This window comes from Topomyia yanbarensis, chromosome 1 (genome assembly GCF_030247195.1).
Source record: "Topomyia yanbarensis strain Yona2022 chromosome 1, ASM3024719v1, whole genome shotgun sequence".
Classification (NCBI taxonomy): domain Eukaryota; kingdom Metazoa; phylum Arthropoda; class Insecta; order Diptera; family Culicidae; genus Topomyia; species Topomyia yanbarensis.
The window spans coordinates 164,228,561-164,245,518 of record NC_080670.1 but is presented as its reverse complement, the minus strand read 5'-3'; the positions used below and the strand labels follow the sequence as shown (position 1 = coordinate 164,245,518).

Genomic DNA, 16,958 nt, shown 5'->3' with positions numbered 1-16,958 from the left:
TCTGAGTGAACTTATTTTTTTCATTTTGTCCCACATCAAATTATCTCATTATTTCCTCAAACACAACTTTTATTTTATTTTTATTTTCACCTTTGGCCACTTTCCAGAAATCGAACAACTTTATTTTATGCATTTTAACAGCACTAATAATACAAAGCACTACACGCGTTGATCAAAGCAGTCGTCGGCTACTGCGATTCGATTCATGAATGAGATTGATACCAATTAAACTGTCACGACTCGTGGTGTTGTTGTTTATATTTGACATCGAAGGGCAAAAATGCTGACTTTGATTTTGGAATATTTTATAGTATTTTTGATGCACTTTCAAAAGAGTACAAATTTAGCTGCTAGTTTTTGCAACCTTCTGAGTTAGAGGACATTGAAAACTATCATTTTTATTTAAAAAAATGATCGTAACTCGATAACGAAAAATGATATCGATTCACATTCTTCAGCAGAAATATGCGCAATGAAAAGTACTAAAATTGCTTCATAGAGAGTATGAAGATAGACTAACTATTTAAAAAGTTATAGTTAAAAAACTGACTTTTTCAGAAACACCCTAAGTTAAAGAATAGAAATAATCATAACATAAAAACCGATAGTGCTATAACTTTAATTCATTTGAAAATGTTAACTGAAAAACATTTTTCTACAACTTTGCTGAAGTAAGTACCTTGCTATACCATTTTGTTCGAAAAATAATTTTTCGAAAAGAATGTTTGAGAGGACCACCCTAGCTACATTTTACTTTAAAAGAAAGCGAATTTAATCCCCAAAAATATTCTCTCAGACATAATTTCTCTAAAATGAACGGTTTGTGAGTTATTGATTTTTGTACCGAAAAATCGCCCTTGTGACTCATAGTGCATTCAAAGAAAATCAACAATGCATATTTCCAGACTTGGTTTTATTTCCAATTTAGAAATATTGTGTTTTTTACATCCTAGATTGCATGATTCAGTGATCGAAACCCAAAACTTCATGAAGTATTTGAAATTATTAAATTAAAATTTGTGTTTGCTATTGAAATTGACAAAATGATTGTATATATAGTATATAGTCCCTTTGGCGATTGTTTACTTTTTCGGTCCCACCTATCAGCATTGAAGTATCGCCCTTACGTTTTTTTACAATACCAATTTTACAGAAAATAGTAACAGAGCAAATAAGTACCAAAGTCCAAAAAATCAATTTTTGTCAAACATTATTTTTTCGAGTTTACATCAAATCTCAATGTTTCATGCATTATAATGTCATTTGGCATCAAAAATACAAATTTGATTTTGAAAATTTTTCATTTCAGTTTATATGGGAATTTGTTGTGTGATTGCACTCTTCAACTCGTAACTCCGGAACCGGAAGTCCAATCAATAAAAAAATCAATAGCAGCCGATGGGAAGATTGTACCTTTCATTTGAGACTAACTTTGTGCAAATCGATCCAGCCATCTCTGATTAACAGAGGTCACATTTTTTCCACATACACACATACACACACATACATACAGACATACATACACACACAGACATTTTCCGATCTCGACGAACTGAGTCGATTAGAATATGACACTCGGTCCTCCCGGTCGGGATTAGATTGACGAATTTTAGAGTGAATGAGAAAGGCAAAAACATTTTAAGCAATAGTTGAAATTTATGCATTTTTCGTTGAGCAGTTCTATGTTTCATAGAATTAAATCAATTTTAACTTCGCTTCCTATTAAATAAAGACCCTTATTACAGTACATCTCTACAAAAACGAGATCAATTTGAAAATAAATCTGAGGATTATGATTGATTACAGAACTCTGGAATTTTCTATTGGAATGTTTTCAGGCAGGAATTTGATATTGATGCAATTAGACAACTGTGAAATCAAGACCAATAGAACAGTTACATATCAGGACCCCATTACGACAATTTATCAAAAGTCCTCATGATGTTTACAACAACAGGTTATCAATCTACGGATCAGATAATTGTTATTGTAATATTGAATTAAATCAGTCTGCATCAATAAATTTTCAACTTCAATCCAATTTTTTTTTGGGTGTTGTGGGGGGGGGCGGTTGTATGGTGTTAAACCCCAAAACCTTCTCTTGGCTACGCCGTTGCTTGGAGTTATTTATTTCGCTTTTCATTTTCCGATATGTTTCAGATCGATCCGATGGTTATAAGTTAGCAAAATTGCAGTCAGAAAGTTCGCACAAATGAACATTTTTGTACTGATAAGTTATCAAGTTCCTTCCAGATAACTTGGAAGTGTTCGGTGATTATTTCTAGCGGTTGTAGATAGTAAAATGAAATACAAAATTCGTTTTATCGAAATAATGTTTGGCTTATTTCAATGGATTATTACTATATTGAACAATAAATAGGCGACAAAGAGTAATCAACAAACAACAAGCCATAACTTTTAAAGTATTCAAAATAGATATTTGAAGTCTTCAGTAACGTTATTCGCAAAAGTAAGAGCTACAAATTTGCTGAAGGCATCATTTCGATATAATCACTTCCAAAAAAATTTGTGAAAATATCTCACTCATAGGGGGATTAATCAGCAAAAGCACAATACCAAAAGAAAGGGCATATTGCCTCCATTAAATTCTCCGAAGATACTATTGACCTAAAATAAGCCGTTTTGGCGTTAATAATAGATTACATGTTTTTGGTCATATTTCTGGCTATGGGAAATGATAAAAATCTTTCGTCCGCATTTAATGTTAAATATCTCTTTTGATAATAGTCCGATTTCAACAATCTATAGCTTGTTCGAAAGGTATTCGTTAAAGCTGTCCAAAAACATATAAATTGTTAATCTACATTGTCAGTTTCGGCAGATAATTTTAAAAAACTGCATAAAACGCCATTTTTGCGCATTCAAACATTCATATCTTGGAAACTAAACATCAGAATCAAAAACAAATTAATAGCGTTCATACTGTTTTTTAGTTCTTTCATTTAAAATTGGTTTGGATAAGATCGGTTCAGCCATTGCTGAGAAACACGAATGAGAATTTGTCCGTTACATACACACACACACAGACACACACACACACACACACAGACATTGTCCCAAATCGTCGAGCTGAGTCGATTGGTATATAAGACTCGGCCCTCCGGGCCTCGGAAAAAATCTTGAAAGTTTGAGCGAATTCTATACATTTCTTTTATAAGAAATGTAAAACAAACATAAATTTTTACATTGCAAAATAACAACGGTAAAAACAAAATTTCCTGTCGATTGATACGATAAACAACGATGAAATTTCACAAATCTCGTCAAAAATTAAAAATAGCTAGAGCGATTGATGTAAACAACTAATCGGTAAGAATACACTGAACCCAACAAAATGTATCATTACATATTACGAACAAGACGATTTAGGACGCCATTACCATTATAAGCTGGATAGGTTTGATGATATGGTTATTTTATATCGAGTCTTATAGCTTTCGTTACAGCAAATACAAATTAATATTAATATTTGTATTTGGTTACAGTGACAGTTATGCCTCTCACTAGCCACGTCAAAAATGTTTTTTTAGTACTGGCGGGATACAACCTAAACTCAATGCATTACTGATTAACCAGCTAATTAATATTCATAATGCAGTCTAACCTGCATTTATTTTGTCTTGACTGTTGGCTGCGTACTTGCACTGGCCCGGATGAACTAGCGGATGTCATTTTTGAAAAGAGCGACAATCTCTCTCTCTCATACTGCTCTTGCTGTGGAAGATTCATTTTCGATGAAATAGCGAAAACAGCTGAAGCTGTCAAAAAAACATGAAACAGCAAAAGAGCAAAATGTAAACAATAATCAAACAAACCGAAACCACCAGCTTCAGTACATTCCAGCAGCAGTTTAGCAAGACGCGTTAGATAGTTTGTAATCGTGGTGTAAATTTTGAAACCTTTTGATTATTTAGTTGTTTGTGAGGTTTGTGTTTTATAAGCTGGTAGTCGAGATGATATTTCATTCATTACTTCTGAGTGTAATTAGTGAAGTTACTTGGAATATCTAAAGAGTGCACTAACATGAGTCAGCAAAATGTGATTAGGAATCGAGTGATGAGTGATTAGTCTTTTAGAAGTACCGTTCCAGTTTTAGTATATGTCCAAAGACTTGCGCTGATTGCCGGTTGCGATTTGCGACCAATAGTTAATACACCAGGTTTCCTTTAAACTGAACTAACTGTTCATATAGTTCAGTTTAGGTAAATCGACTGTAATTTCGTTTTGTGATTAACCGAATAATGGAATTTCACAATTTCGTATGATTTTACATAACATTGAAGCTATTGATAAGGTGAAGTGCTAATGTTGTCTCTTTTAGGGAGTATGATGCACATTTTCGTCATTTAATAGACCTGCAATCGGCGTATAAATTAGCACCAATATCTTTACTTGGTTTATAAAATAGTAATAACTAAATGTAAAAGTTTGAGAGATTTCAACAGATGTGAAGAGAAAATAAATTGTCATTTGATAGTTAATTAAAATCATGTGACTCATTAGACATACGATAATCGCCCGGATAGAAATTAATAATAGCATTAACTATACAAAAAATTATAACATAATAGCTATTGTGGAAATTAATGTTTCAAAATTTTTGGATGCACAGTTTTCTCACCAGACAAAAAATTTTGTGTAGCAATTAATCTTACTATCCAGCGAAGAAATGGCACAGCGAATTCACATTAATGAAGTTTGATTTTTTGTTTCGAATTCGAATTGTTTCAATTCATCATCTCGTCAGTAACTAGCACCAACTGGGTGTCTAGTTAGACGATGTATCTAAAACTGGTACCCAAATTAACACTAGTTACTAGTCACATCAATTGTTACTATTTCCGACAAGAATGTGTGGAATAAAGTAATTTTTTTCAAATGTTGAGATACCCTAAGCACCCCCATTTTTAACTCTGAAAGTCAATTTTACATTAAAATTTACTGTATAAACTCAAAGTTTACTATTTTTTTTTATTATAGCGTAACATTAGATTTTACTGTAAATTATTGTAAAATTTCAGTACTGTCGCAGTGAAAATTCTTTTTACCATATTTTTATTTGGGCGTTTTTGATTTATACATGTGCATAGACATGCGTCGCAATGAATTCACTAAGTAAAGTATGTAAAGTATATGGGTATCTCGAGATCGAAAGAAGAGCGTAGAGAATGAAATATCCTGGAAAAAAAACCTCACTAAATATGCATTATTTGCAAAATTTCTTTCAATCTACATAATGTTAGCCAGAGGTAAACAATAATGGAGATTTCGAAAAAGTTAATCAGTCTTTAAAGTCATCAATAACAGGCTACTGTTTATAAATATAATATTGAAAAAGGTAAAAAATAGGAGACTCTGGTGGAAGTAATGATAATTGGGTCATTAAATGAGAAAAAAATCTTTTTTGCCTTTCTCATATAGATATAGAATAGAAATTTTAGGTTTGATCGTTCTAACTAGCTAATTAATTTAGTCAGTTGAAGAGGTCCATCTAACAGGGTCCACTAATGGCAAACATACCCTACGTTGATAAGTTGCACCACCCATGACTCGCAAACTATTTTTGCCGTTTTTTTAATGCTTTGTCATTAGACACATTTTGACAGCAGTTGGGGTTAGAACCTGATTCAATTTCGTAGAGTAGATGATTTAAAAAATCACTGTTTAAACTTCAAAAATGTGTTTCTTTTGTGTCCCATCTCCTCGCCAAATTCGTTACCGACAGCCCACACCGGAAATGAATTACGCTCGGCACGCATTTACGAAAATATGACCCTGAACCGGGAGAGCATAAGATCTATGTCTACTCTTTCACTCGACTAGACAATATGCGGCAGTGTAAATTACCTGCTACAAGGTTCCCCCATATTTCGGGTACCCGTCACTAGGAATTCCACCAGTTTGTATCGAGCTGTACTGCAGATTTAACGGACTGCTCTTAGTTATTCTGCTATAAATTTGCCGTTCTAACGAGGTTGTAGTACTTTATAGCCGAGGTTTATTTTTCCCGAAAACTGTGACTTACATGCTAACCACTCTAGTCACCCCGAGCATCCTGCCCTGTCAGCTCGGATCACCCTCACCGGCGACAGAACGGTACAGAGAACTAAATAGCAAAGTGCAATTCAAGTGTGTATAGGTTAGAGATAGGAATCTACAAAATTTGGCGCCGCGGCTGCCCGCCCGAAGGAAAACGTTGAACAGTTTTCTTGAATATTTCTCCTGGTCAGTTCACGCGCGATATTTATGGTATTTATTAGTTGTACCATCAGAGGAGTCTTTGCCTCAGATTCCGCGTCAAATATTTGCATGGGTGTGTGTAGATGTGGGAGCAGGTGTGCCCGTGATATTTACCTCTTCTTGGCCAGTGCCGTCGTAAAGTTTAGCCCGAGGTACGTAATATACATACGCGGCGACGACACCAAGCCGACGGGGAAGTTCAGTTGAATCATTGAAGCGCACCAGAAAAGGTTGAGCAATAGCTTGTCTGGATGGTTTTCGGGGATCCTGGAAGAATTTGTGATGGACACTTTTGCTGAATACAATTGAAATAAAATTAAGATTGATTTTTGCTAGATCACCAGCTGAAATACTTTGGTTGCTTAGGTAGTGACAGTGAAACGTTACCAACTTAAAAAAAATTGAAAAACATAGTGACGTAACAGCAGTGATCGTGATATTTAGTATTGCGAATATAAACACAGATTTTAAAGTCAGTTGTACAAAATAAAACAACAACAGTTTCGACGATGGATGAGAGCAATGAAGTCGTTCTTTACATTTACGATTTGACTCGTGGCATGGCGGCGACGATGTCTCAAATGCTGCTAGGTGAGTAGATTTATTTTTATAGACGATTTCGGTACGTTGTGAATCACTCGTTGCCTAATAACATATTTTCATGTCGTTATGTTCTATAAATAAACACTTCTAATGTCCTTAATAGCGAGTATTAAATCCTTGATGATCCGATCTGAAATCAGAAATCCTTCGGCTATTGTGACTATTCACGTTTCCAGGGTTCCTTTGAAGTCTCTTGGATAAAACAAATGAAATGAAAAAAAAATTAGATATGTTGCGTGATGAAATAAATTATACAGAAAGCTTTTTTGTGGTTTGACCCCACCGATTGCTTCATAGTCCGTGGAAAAAGTGGAAACGCTGCTTAGAAATGTATGTCGACGTAAATAATGTAACAATACCAGCGCGAACATATTTGTAAGATTACACCGGTGGTGACGGGCAAGATATATTTCAATATTAGTGGTGAAGAGAGTTCCAGTTGCATAGGATTTATATAAAGAAACTGTGAAGCTGCTCAATAGTTATTTCCTGCCTTTGGAAAGTCTGCCGAGAGAAAACCATTTTTCGGCGGAACCTAGAACAAAGCCTCGAGGAGTCTATAGAAAAATTTAGTTTGCATGAACTTGTTTGTAGGAAAATATTAAGAGTTATGTGTCCAACACTATATCAAGAATATTATTAACCCAAAAGCTTGACTTAGTGAAGTTCTAAGATGTCACAAAGTTTCAATTTCCAGCTGTGGATAAAACATGGGAATTTCATTAATTGAAACTTAAAAAGGTACCCGGGTACCGCGTCGGACACATAACGGTTAAGGAGCAGATCTTTGAAAAAGGCTAAAGACTTGACACTCGACATAAACAAATACACACAACAATCCTGCCGGATCTAATGGGCTCATGACTACGCGCTACACCTGATGTTTAGTTGAATGCTCCGCACTTGCGTGAAAACATCTTCCTTCCGGCTTCCAGTTCATCTGCTCTTGTCAAGCTAGAGACACTTCTCCGTGACTTGATCGCTCTCCCGAACCGTGCGAGAACCCTCAGAGGAGTTTAATAGCTAGTTCCGCAGTTGAAATCAATTGTATGTATGTTTTCGACAGCTCCAGTTTTCGACCATCCGCGCATTTCTGTATTGCAGTAAGAAAATTGGCTGTGGGTCGAGAATTAGTGCTCTTCTCCTTAAAGGACAATCTGGAAGTTAACCTACAGATTGTCCAATTTGCACAGCCTATTGGCTCCCATCTGCAGGGCCGTCGAGAGCCGCGCCGGGCCCTGGGGTTTGAAGTACTGACGGGCCCTACCATATATGACTTCTTATTTCAATATCGATTAGAGAAACTATACGGATGCAACCGTTTCAATTAAACTATTTTTTATGAATATTGTTTATTTGACACGATTCAATGCGTTAGCTTAACAGAGTCGTCAGTATTTTAAATAAGTAATAGATGGAAAAAATAAAAATAATAAAGGAATATTTGTGGCTGGCCATTAGAATTACTTGCGTCCGATTTGCCATTGCGATTGGAAACCTTTTTTGCGGCATTGCCATACAGTCCATATCGCCATCGTTCATGCTCCCTTGACGCACGTTAATGCTACCATCGTTAATGCTGCCCAGAATCCGAGCGTAGAAAAATTGACATCCCTTTGTGAGCTTGAAAGAGAAACAAAATTCAATTCATGCCCGCCGCGATGAATCGAAGGTTTGTTTGTTTCCCTCGTTCTTCGCTTTTTCGGTACAACGCATATATTCGGTTTCAGGAGCAAACTGAATTTTGTTTCTATACTAGCTCTGAGATCATCAAGCAAAAGTGCACCAGATATAGATTATGCAGTTCAGTTATGCTCGAAAATGTAAAAAAACTGCCTACAAACTGTCCACATAATAACAAATGAATGCTTCGGTCAGTTTGGCAGTGAATTAATGAGGGAAGCATTGAAACTGAATGCTGAATTCAGCAAATTATTCAGAAATAGGCAACTGAATGTGAAATTTCGCGTTACTGATGCTACCTTGTTTTTTGTTGTTGGTACATGTTGTTGATTTTGAGGAACTGGATGCAGCTATTGCAGTTGTCACTATGACCTGAACGAATTTTCTTTATTGGTTTCTGAACATGGTAAAATCGGTTTTGGAATCATGTTACATTTGCGCTGACATTCAGAGAGAAAACATTCTGAATGCGATGACTGTGATCCAACAGCGAAGTCTGCTGTTAGAAAGACTGAGACAGAGAGTTGTGAGAGAAAGAGTTTCGACTTTTGGTGGAAACTAATGGGTAGAATAAGTATCTAGTTAAATTCCCATATTTTTCTGCATCAAATGTGTACACTGGAACCTCCATTTACGAACCAAGCCAAAGGTTCGTAAATTGAATTAGTTCGTTTTTTGGGATTTAGATCGTAAAAAAAGTTCACTTCACATTCTTATTAAAATTCGTTGGCTGAGTAACATTATCGATTACCCTAACAATATGGGTATTTCCGGAACGGGCTTGACAAGTACATGATGAAAATGGAAATTTAATACCTTTTGAAATCCAGGATGGAGACTTCCGATTGAACAATAATCTCGATAACCCCAACAATTTGGGAATTTTTGAAACGGGCTTGACGAGTAGATGATAGAAATGGTACTTTGGAACTATTTCGAACAATATCTGTATAAACTATGAGGGTATTTTTAAGCAGATTTGACGAATAGATGAGCGATGCCCTTTTGAAGGCCAATATAGCGTCTTCTGGTTGAGAAAAGTTTTCTATAATCATATCATCCGCATCACAAATCAATATACCTATATCTCTACACAAACCTCTAAGTACCACCCCCTGGTAATTACGTAGCTTGACGGTAATTCCCCCCCCCTTGTCAACGTAAAATTAAAAAAAATAAAAAACGATGTTAGTTATTCCCCTTTAAAAAAGCTACGTCGCATGACCTGACCCACTACCTCCCTGTCGTCACACATCATCACAAAATACAATACTCCCCCTCCCCAATACAATGGTACGTCATTTATGGATGATCCCTTATAGAGATGTCTTAACTAGAATTCGCCATCTTGGTTTTCAAAATCGCTTCATTCATAGATTTTCGTCATTTACTCGTCAACCCCATTCCGAAAATATCCAACTTTTATTAGTAACAGTTAGCTAAGCATATGATAAATTGTATACAACTTCATACTGTACACTTTGACAAACACTTGCGATAAATGAAACCAGAATGGTTCAATTGCACTGTTAAATGAATTTAATTGGGTTACGTTCACGTACTTCAGAAAACCATTGGAACGATTGGAACGTAGTTATATAATATATTTGCAGTGTCGACAGAAACAATAAACTTCAACAATTAAATTAAAATAAATTTAATTCAGTTAAAAATGCGGGCCCCCAAAACAGACCCGGGCCCCAGGGTAGTTGCCCCCCCTGACCCCCCCTCTCGTCGGGCCTGCCCATCTGTTATTCAGCTCCTCAACATCCTGAGCCCTTTGGTACCCTGTCCAGTGCCATTCAGCACCGCAGCTCCTTCTCGTGCCACTTAGTACCACTTCCTCATTGAACCATTCAGATCCCGACTTGTTCGCGAATTACTCGGTCTAGTACCCGACGATGGACCTAGCCGACTCTAATGGAGAGTTCCCCGACGTGAAGTTCTCCCGAAACCCGAAACCGTCGTTCCAGTGATTTCGGGTGGAGTATGGCGCCCGGTTCACTGTCGCCCCGACAACTCATACTAGGTGCTTTGCCACAGTCTACTCGACTAGTTGCCGGTGATGGATCTAACCTACTCCGGCGGAGAATTGTCTGGCGATGATTGCTATCTCGAAACCGTTGCTCTCTGTTCGTCACGCCATTTCCGCTGCAAGGTAGTAAGGATCTGCGTCATCGTTTCACGTGCTTTCATTGTTTATCATTTGGAGAACTACATTATCAGGGTTAATGTCCAGCTCACCCATTTCAAGAATCTCCCTGCGTGTCGTTTTGTACCTCGGACATTCGAAGGCCACATGCTTCAGTATCTGCTCGACGTTCTTGCACTCCGTGCATAATGGTGACGTTTCGTGACCGAACCGATGAAGATACTTTCTGAAACAGTTGTGGCCCGACAGGAGCTATGTCAGGTGGAAGTTCACCTCTCCGTACTTTCTATTTACCCACGTCGACTGGTTTGGGATAAACCGGTGGGACCACCTGCCTTTCTCCGCATTGTTCCATTCTTGCTGCCACCTTACCATCGAATCGATTCTCACCATTTTTCCACGTTTTTTGGTGTTCATCAGAGTGATTCAGATGGGGATCATCCCGGAGATAACGCATATTGTTCGGAACGCTCTCGCAACTCGTACGGCCATCAGCCGGATCGTCCTGTTCAGCTTTTCGCGGTTCCTCTTGGTTTTCAGTGCCGCGTCCCATACGGGAGCTCTATATCGCAGTATTGGTGACAGAATACTAGATATCAGACGTCTCGTGCTGTTGCTCGGGCCGCCGATGCTGGATATGATCCTCGCTATTGCGTTGGTTGCCTTCGCCGACTTTTCTCAGGTGTAGTCGACGTGGTTGTTGAAGCTCAACCGGTAGTCGATTATCACTTCCAATTGCTTCACTGCACGCTTCGATCCAATGACGTGCCCTCGGACGTCGATCTGCATCCATTGAACCGCTTTGCAGTTGCTGACAAACAACAACTGTGTCTTGTGGTGAGCTATCTTCAACTTGACTTCGTTCATCCAGCTCTTGATGGTTGTTTTCGTTACATACATATCCACTGCTTCACGTATTTGAGACACGTAGTCCGCGACCGAGAACGGAGCCCCGAGGAACGTCGCTATGACTCATTCAACTTCTGCCCTTCGTTCGTCTCGTACAGCAACACTCTGCTCTGGAAGTAGCTCTTCAGGACTACCATAGATAGTCGGAGAGCCTCATTCTGTGCGGTGCAGCGGCGATGGATTCCTACCTGGCGCTGCTGAGCGCATCATAACCATCTTCTTTTCGCTTCCAACTAGATGCCTTCTCAACGCTCCCGACCACTGCCTTCACTGTCGAGACTCCTTGCAGAATCTAACAGTCCTCGCTCGCCCTCCGTGCATTTCGTCAGCCTGTTAGAGATGATTCTCGCTAGGAGTTTGCCGAGTGTAGGTGTTTTCAACTAGCAGCAAAACCAGTTTCTGTGCCTTCCATATTTTTGGAAAGTTGCCTTCATCTAAACATTTCTGCAGCACCATCCTGAACATGTCCGGATATGTTAGGATCACTGCTTTCAGCGCCACGTTTGGCATTTCATCTGGACCGGGGGGGGGGGGCCTTCATTGATTTTAGTCGCATCTACGCTTCGGCGAGCTCATCGTTAGTCACTTATGGATTCTTCTTCGTCGTACGGTGTTGGTGGCCAAGCAGAAGGATCGTGCTTCTGGAAGAGACACTCAACGATGATCTTCAGCATACGAGGTTACATTTCAGGTGGCGTCGACGGGTCCACCATCTTTGCCATCACAATTGACCAGGAATTGACGTCTGCATACAGCTCATTGCTGCAGTTTGACTTGCTAAGCTTGATGTCCCGTTTTAAAAGCGGCCTTAGCTTCCCGAAACGCTGCCTTTCGATCTTTTCTATCTGGCTCCGATATTGCTCTCTGAGTCTGCCTTCTAAGACAAGCAGCGATTAGCGCACTAGGCGTCTCGTTCCACTAGTAAGCTGGACACCGTCTATTGTGTGGTTCCAGTTGTCGCGGCATCGTGGCTTCACAAGCCGCCACAATCCTTCTTGTTGGGTCAGCCGCATCCACATTCTCGGTTTCGCCGTTCGGCCGAAGTGCCTCAACGAAGAGGTTTTTGTTGCAGGCTTTCGTTTTCCTCTTTCGCTCGCCGGTCATCCTACTCCGTGCTGCAGCAGGGTTCAATAGACTAATACAGTAGCGAATCGCGTGGTGGTCACTATGCGAGCTCAACTCCAATACCATCCTTACCAGTTGCTCTATTGTTCTTGAGCTGTTGAATGGCATCCTTTACTTCCCCCAGCGTGAGAATAGGCTGGTTTCCATCGTCCGCCGTACTGACGTAGTATTCTCCTTCACTGCCTTGGCATTCTGCATCTGTTTCTTCATTGCCATTAAAGTATTCAAAATAGTGTTGCTTCCACCTTTCAGTCACCTTTGTCCATCCGTAAGAATGCTTCCATCTTTATCCCTACACATTTCGGCTCGCGGCACGAAGCCTTTACGGGATGCGTTGAGCTTCTGATAGAATTTTCGGGTTTCTTGGGAGAGGTACAACTGTTCCATTTCCTCACACTCTGCTTCTTTCAGACAGCGTTTTTTTCATCAGGAATAGGTGAGTCTGTTGCTTACGCTTTGGTCGGTATCTTTCTATCTTCTTCCACGTTCCATGCTGTAGCATCAATGCTAACGCTGCATTCTTCTCTTCTAACATTCCTCTACACTCCTCGTCGTGCCAGTCATTCCGTTGTTTTTGTTTCACATACCCGACGACGCTTTCAGCTGTGTTGTTTATGGCCGCTTCGATAATGTTCTAGCAGTCCTCATGAGGGGCCCCGGTCGCCCAAGATCATACCGAGGCGGGCGTCAGTATCGTACATTGTTAATTATGGAGACGGGGGCGCAGTTATACCATTTAGCGGGTAGGGGTCCGAGTCAATATTAGTGCCACGATAGGTTCTGACGTCGATAATGTCAGAGGCGGCACCAAAACGTGGTCAATTTGTGCTTCAGTCTATTGTGGTGACGTCCAGGTGTATTTATATGGGAGGCTGTGTTGGAAATAGATACTACGTATGGCCATATTCTTGGAGGCGGCGAAATCAATTAGTCGTAGGCCGTTGTTGTTCGTCAGCTGGCGTGCGTTTAAATCTTCTCTGATGATTTTGACGTCGTGGGCAGCTGTCGTATTCGTGCTCGAGCTATGCGTAGAATTCGTCCTTATCCTCATCAGTGCTTCCGGAGTGTGGGCTATGCACGGTAGTTATGCTTAGGTGAAGAACCGACCCTTGATCCTCAACCTGTACATTCTTTCATTGATCGACCTCCACCCGATCACGCGCTTCTGCATTTCGCCTATCACGATGAAAGCTGTCCCCAGCTCGTGTGCGTTGCCGTAACTCTGGAAGATGGTGTGATTAGCTCTGAACGTTCGCACCATTGATCCTTTCCAGCAAACCTCCGGCAACGCTACTTTGCCGAATTCACGATCCTTCAATGTATCGGAAAGTATGCGGGTGCTTCCGATGAAGTTGAGAGACCTACATTTCCACGTCCCGAGTTTCCAATCGGCAGTCATTTTTCTTGGCCATGGTCTTCGCCGATTGTGCCGGTCCGTACAATCTAGTTCATTGTTCGTTGTTTAGTTTTTTGTTATGGCTGGCTTACAAGGCCTGACACCAACCCCCATATTCTCTGGGGGACCATGGTGTCGATGGCGTCTGCGTAGTGCCGATAGGCTTGGAGGGCAGACTTCAACATGCCCCTCCATAGCCCCTCCAAAGTCTTAACTAACTAAGGGGGCAAACAGTGATACTAAATATCTCAAGCCTGAGGCCTTAGGCCCGATTGAGGAGAGGGAAAGGTGACGATCTGCTTATAGGAAACAAAGCAGATCGTCATCTCTCCCTCTTTAGTTTGGTTTGGGGTCGATAGATCAATTGGTAGGTATTGGAGGCTATGGAGGTGATCACGATACTGTCGGGAATATATGATGGCTAGTGACTGGGAGATCGCAGGTTCGGTTCCTGCTTGGACATATCTTTTTTCATTGCTTCCATTAAAAGGGTGAATTATCACCTTTTCTTAATTCTCACCGTTCCGTTCATTCTTTCTCTGTCTGTTTTCCAGTGGATACGTTCCTAAAAATCCTTGAAAAGGGAAAAAGCAAAGACTCACGTCAAAACAAGTATATTACATGGTGTTTAGCTCAGAGTCCCTCGCTGGCACTCGGACGATGATCAACCGACTAGCATGGGGAACAAACGCTGTTGTGGGCCGCTCCTTACATGGAGAACAGACACACAGAGGAGTATTTGACCGAAAAAGCTGGCCGAAAGTAGTAATTTCTGCATTAGTTGGAACCCATGTTGCGTGTATTTGACCCCCCCTCTCCGTCTGCGTATGACCATAGTTTTCACCGGGGGTTGGTTACCCGATCTCCACTATAGTTGCTCGTATCCCGGTCAGTACCGCGCGGAGGTAGGGATAGGAGTTTCAAGGGCGTAAGCTAAGGACCGCAAACTGGGAAGTCATTTCTAAATCAGTGAACAAAATGCATAATTTTGAGATATTGTTTACTGAACCGAGTTTCGGTCTACGAGACTAATGGGGGCCAGTAAAAATCATGCCGGGAGTCCCACAGGACTCTATAGTATTGTTCAAATGTTCTGGAATCGGATGCTTAAACGACTCAGAATCTACCCTTCGCGGCCGAATCATGGTTTCGGTTTGGTTTGGTGACGGCGTACCGATGTGGGAGGCGATGCTGGAAGACGGTACAATGTACGGCCATGTTTTTGAACGCGGCCAAGTCGATAAGTCGAAGATCGTTTTCGTTGGTCAGTTGGTATGCGCCTAAATCTCCGGTATGTGTTCCTTCTCCTAGCCAACTTGAGCGTTGAAATCTCCTCTTGATGTCATGGTTTGGGCGGTGCAGCGGTCGCATTTATGCTCTAGCTGGATGTAGAATTCTTCGTCAGTATCGGTTCTTGCGAGCTGTAGGCTATGCGCCTTGATAGTGATGTTAAGACAAGGTTATCGATCCATTTTTACCCGTCTACACACTGGGTGCAAAAAGTAGTAGTCGTTATCGCTACAGGTGTACTTCCAGAACCGCAGTCACTAAGGGTGCTAGATACGAATCCTGTCACAAATTTTAAACTGGTTTTTATTTCTGTTTATTTTTCGATCTGTTTTACTATTACACTACGCCTAGCAAAACAGATCTTGAACGTGAAAAAACTATTGAAATCAACGAATTCCGTTCAATACATGGTAAAAGGTTGAGCACCACTGGTATAAAACAATGCAGGGTTTTAATAAATTAAAAAATAGTTACTCTTTTAAGTTGATCTTCCATCACAAAATAATTTCAGTCATCTTTAAATAAACCGGCATTCGACAACCCACACGTTTTCATTCATCCGCTTCTCAATCAACGTCATGATTTCTACTCTGACGAACATATCTGTTCAATTCTTGCTACGTAGTAACGATTTTCCTTCCATTTCTATTCCAGGTCGTCACATCGAAGGAATTTGGCACACGGCGGTGGTTGTCTACGGTCGAGAGTATTTTTTCGGCTCGCATGGAATTACGAGTTGTTTACCGGTAAGTTACTAACAGTCGTATTAGTTAGTAAGCACATACATGGGTAGGTGGTAGTAATAGCAGTGGCCACCCACATTCTACCGCTGATGATGATGAGAATTATTTTGCCACGTGAATCAAGAAGAAATTTATAGCCTTTTCCCATAATAAACAACGTGGGCGTCAAGGAATGATTAATGAGGCGAATAAAAATACCGAAACACGGGAAAATAACACTCAAGTCGATATTTACACGGAGGATACCTACTGCATGGATTCAACAACGTAGAAAAAGCTGTATACCTGTACTTGTACCTGCAGATTGTGGCTTGTATTAGTCTGCATTTTGTGATTTCAGGAGCGTAAAAGCTCACTGGCAAAATATACTTTGAGGGGAAATCCCGGATGAACTCAAAATTGATGGACACTAATTTGCTGGCACCATGAACCGTACACAGGTCAATGAGGAGCTAACCCAAAATTGTCATAACATACCAAGGCTACCGCAGCTCTCGTCATCTGCTAATCAGTCTCGTGTATACGGTTCAATGCTGGCCACGACGGTAAACAAAAAACTTCGCTGTTCGTTTTAATCACCATTTAGTTGACGGATTAGTCCGTGTGTGTGTGAAGCATTTGTTTCAAAGAACACAGGGCAATTCGCCAGTAACAGTGTTTGGCCTATTTAAGTTCGTTTAGCGTCGCAGATTATACATGCTGTACTGTTTATTGCTTTACCTGTGCGATGACACGAGAACAGCGGTTTTCCAAGTCTTTCCCGTCCGAAGTGTGTCATTTTAGTATACCGCACTGT

The 16,958-nt window shown here is 40.3% G+C and overlaps 1 protein-coding gene across 1 annotated transcript in view; it reads left to right on the top strand.

Annotated features, from left to right (window-relative positions):
- Nucleotides 1-5,431: 5,431 nt before the first annotated feature.
- Nucleotides 5,432-16,958, top strand: part of LOC131676066 (uncharacterized) — a gene marked incomplete at its 3' end in the record, with an annotated part of 37,007 nt that continues 25,480 nt past the window's right edge. The window contains exons 1-2 of the mRNA XM_058955193.1: nucleotides 5,432-6,852; nucleotides 16,074-16,165. Coding sequence (XP_058811176.1) covers nucleotides 6,771-6,852; nucleotides 16,074-16,165 — 174 coding nt within the window. The remainder of the gene's footprint in view (nucleotides 6,853-16,073; nucleotides 16,166-16,958) is intronic.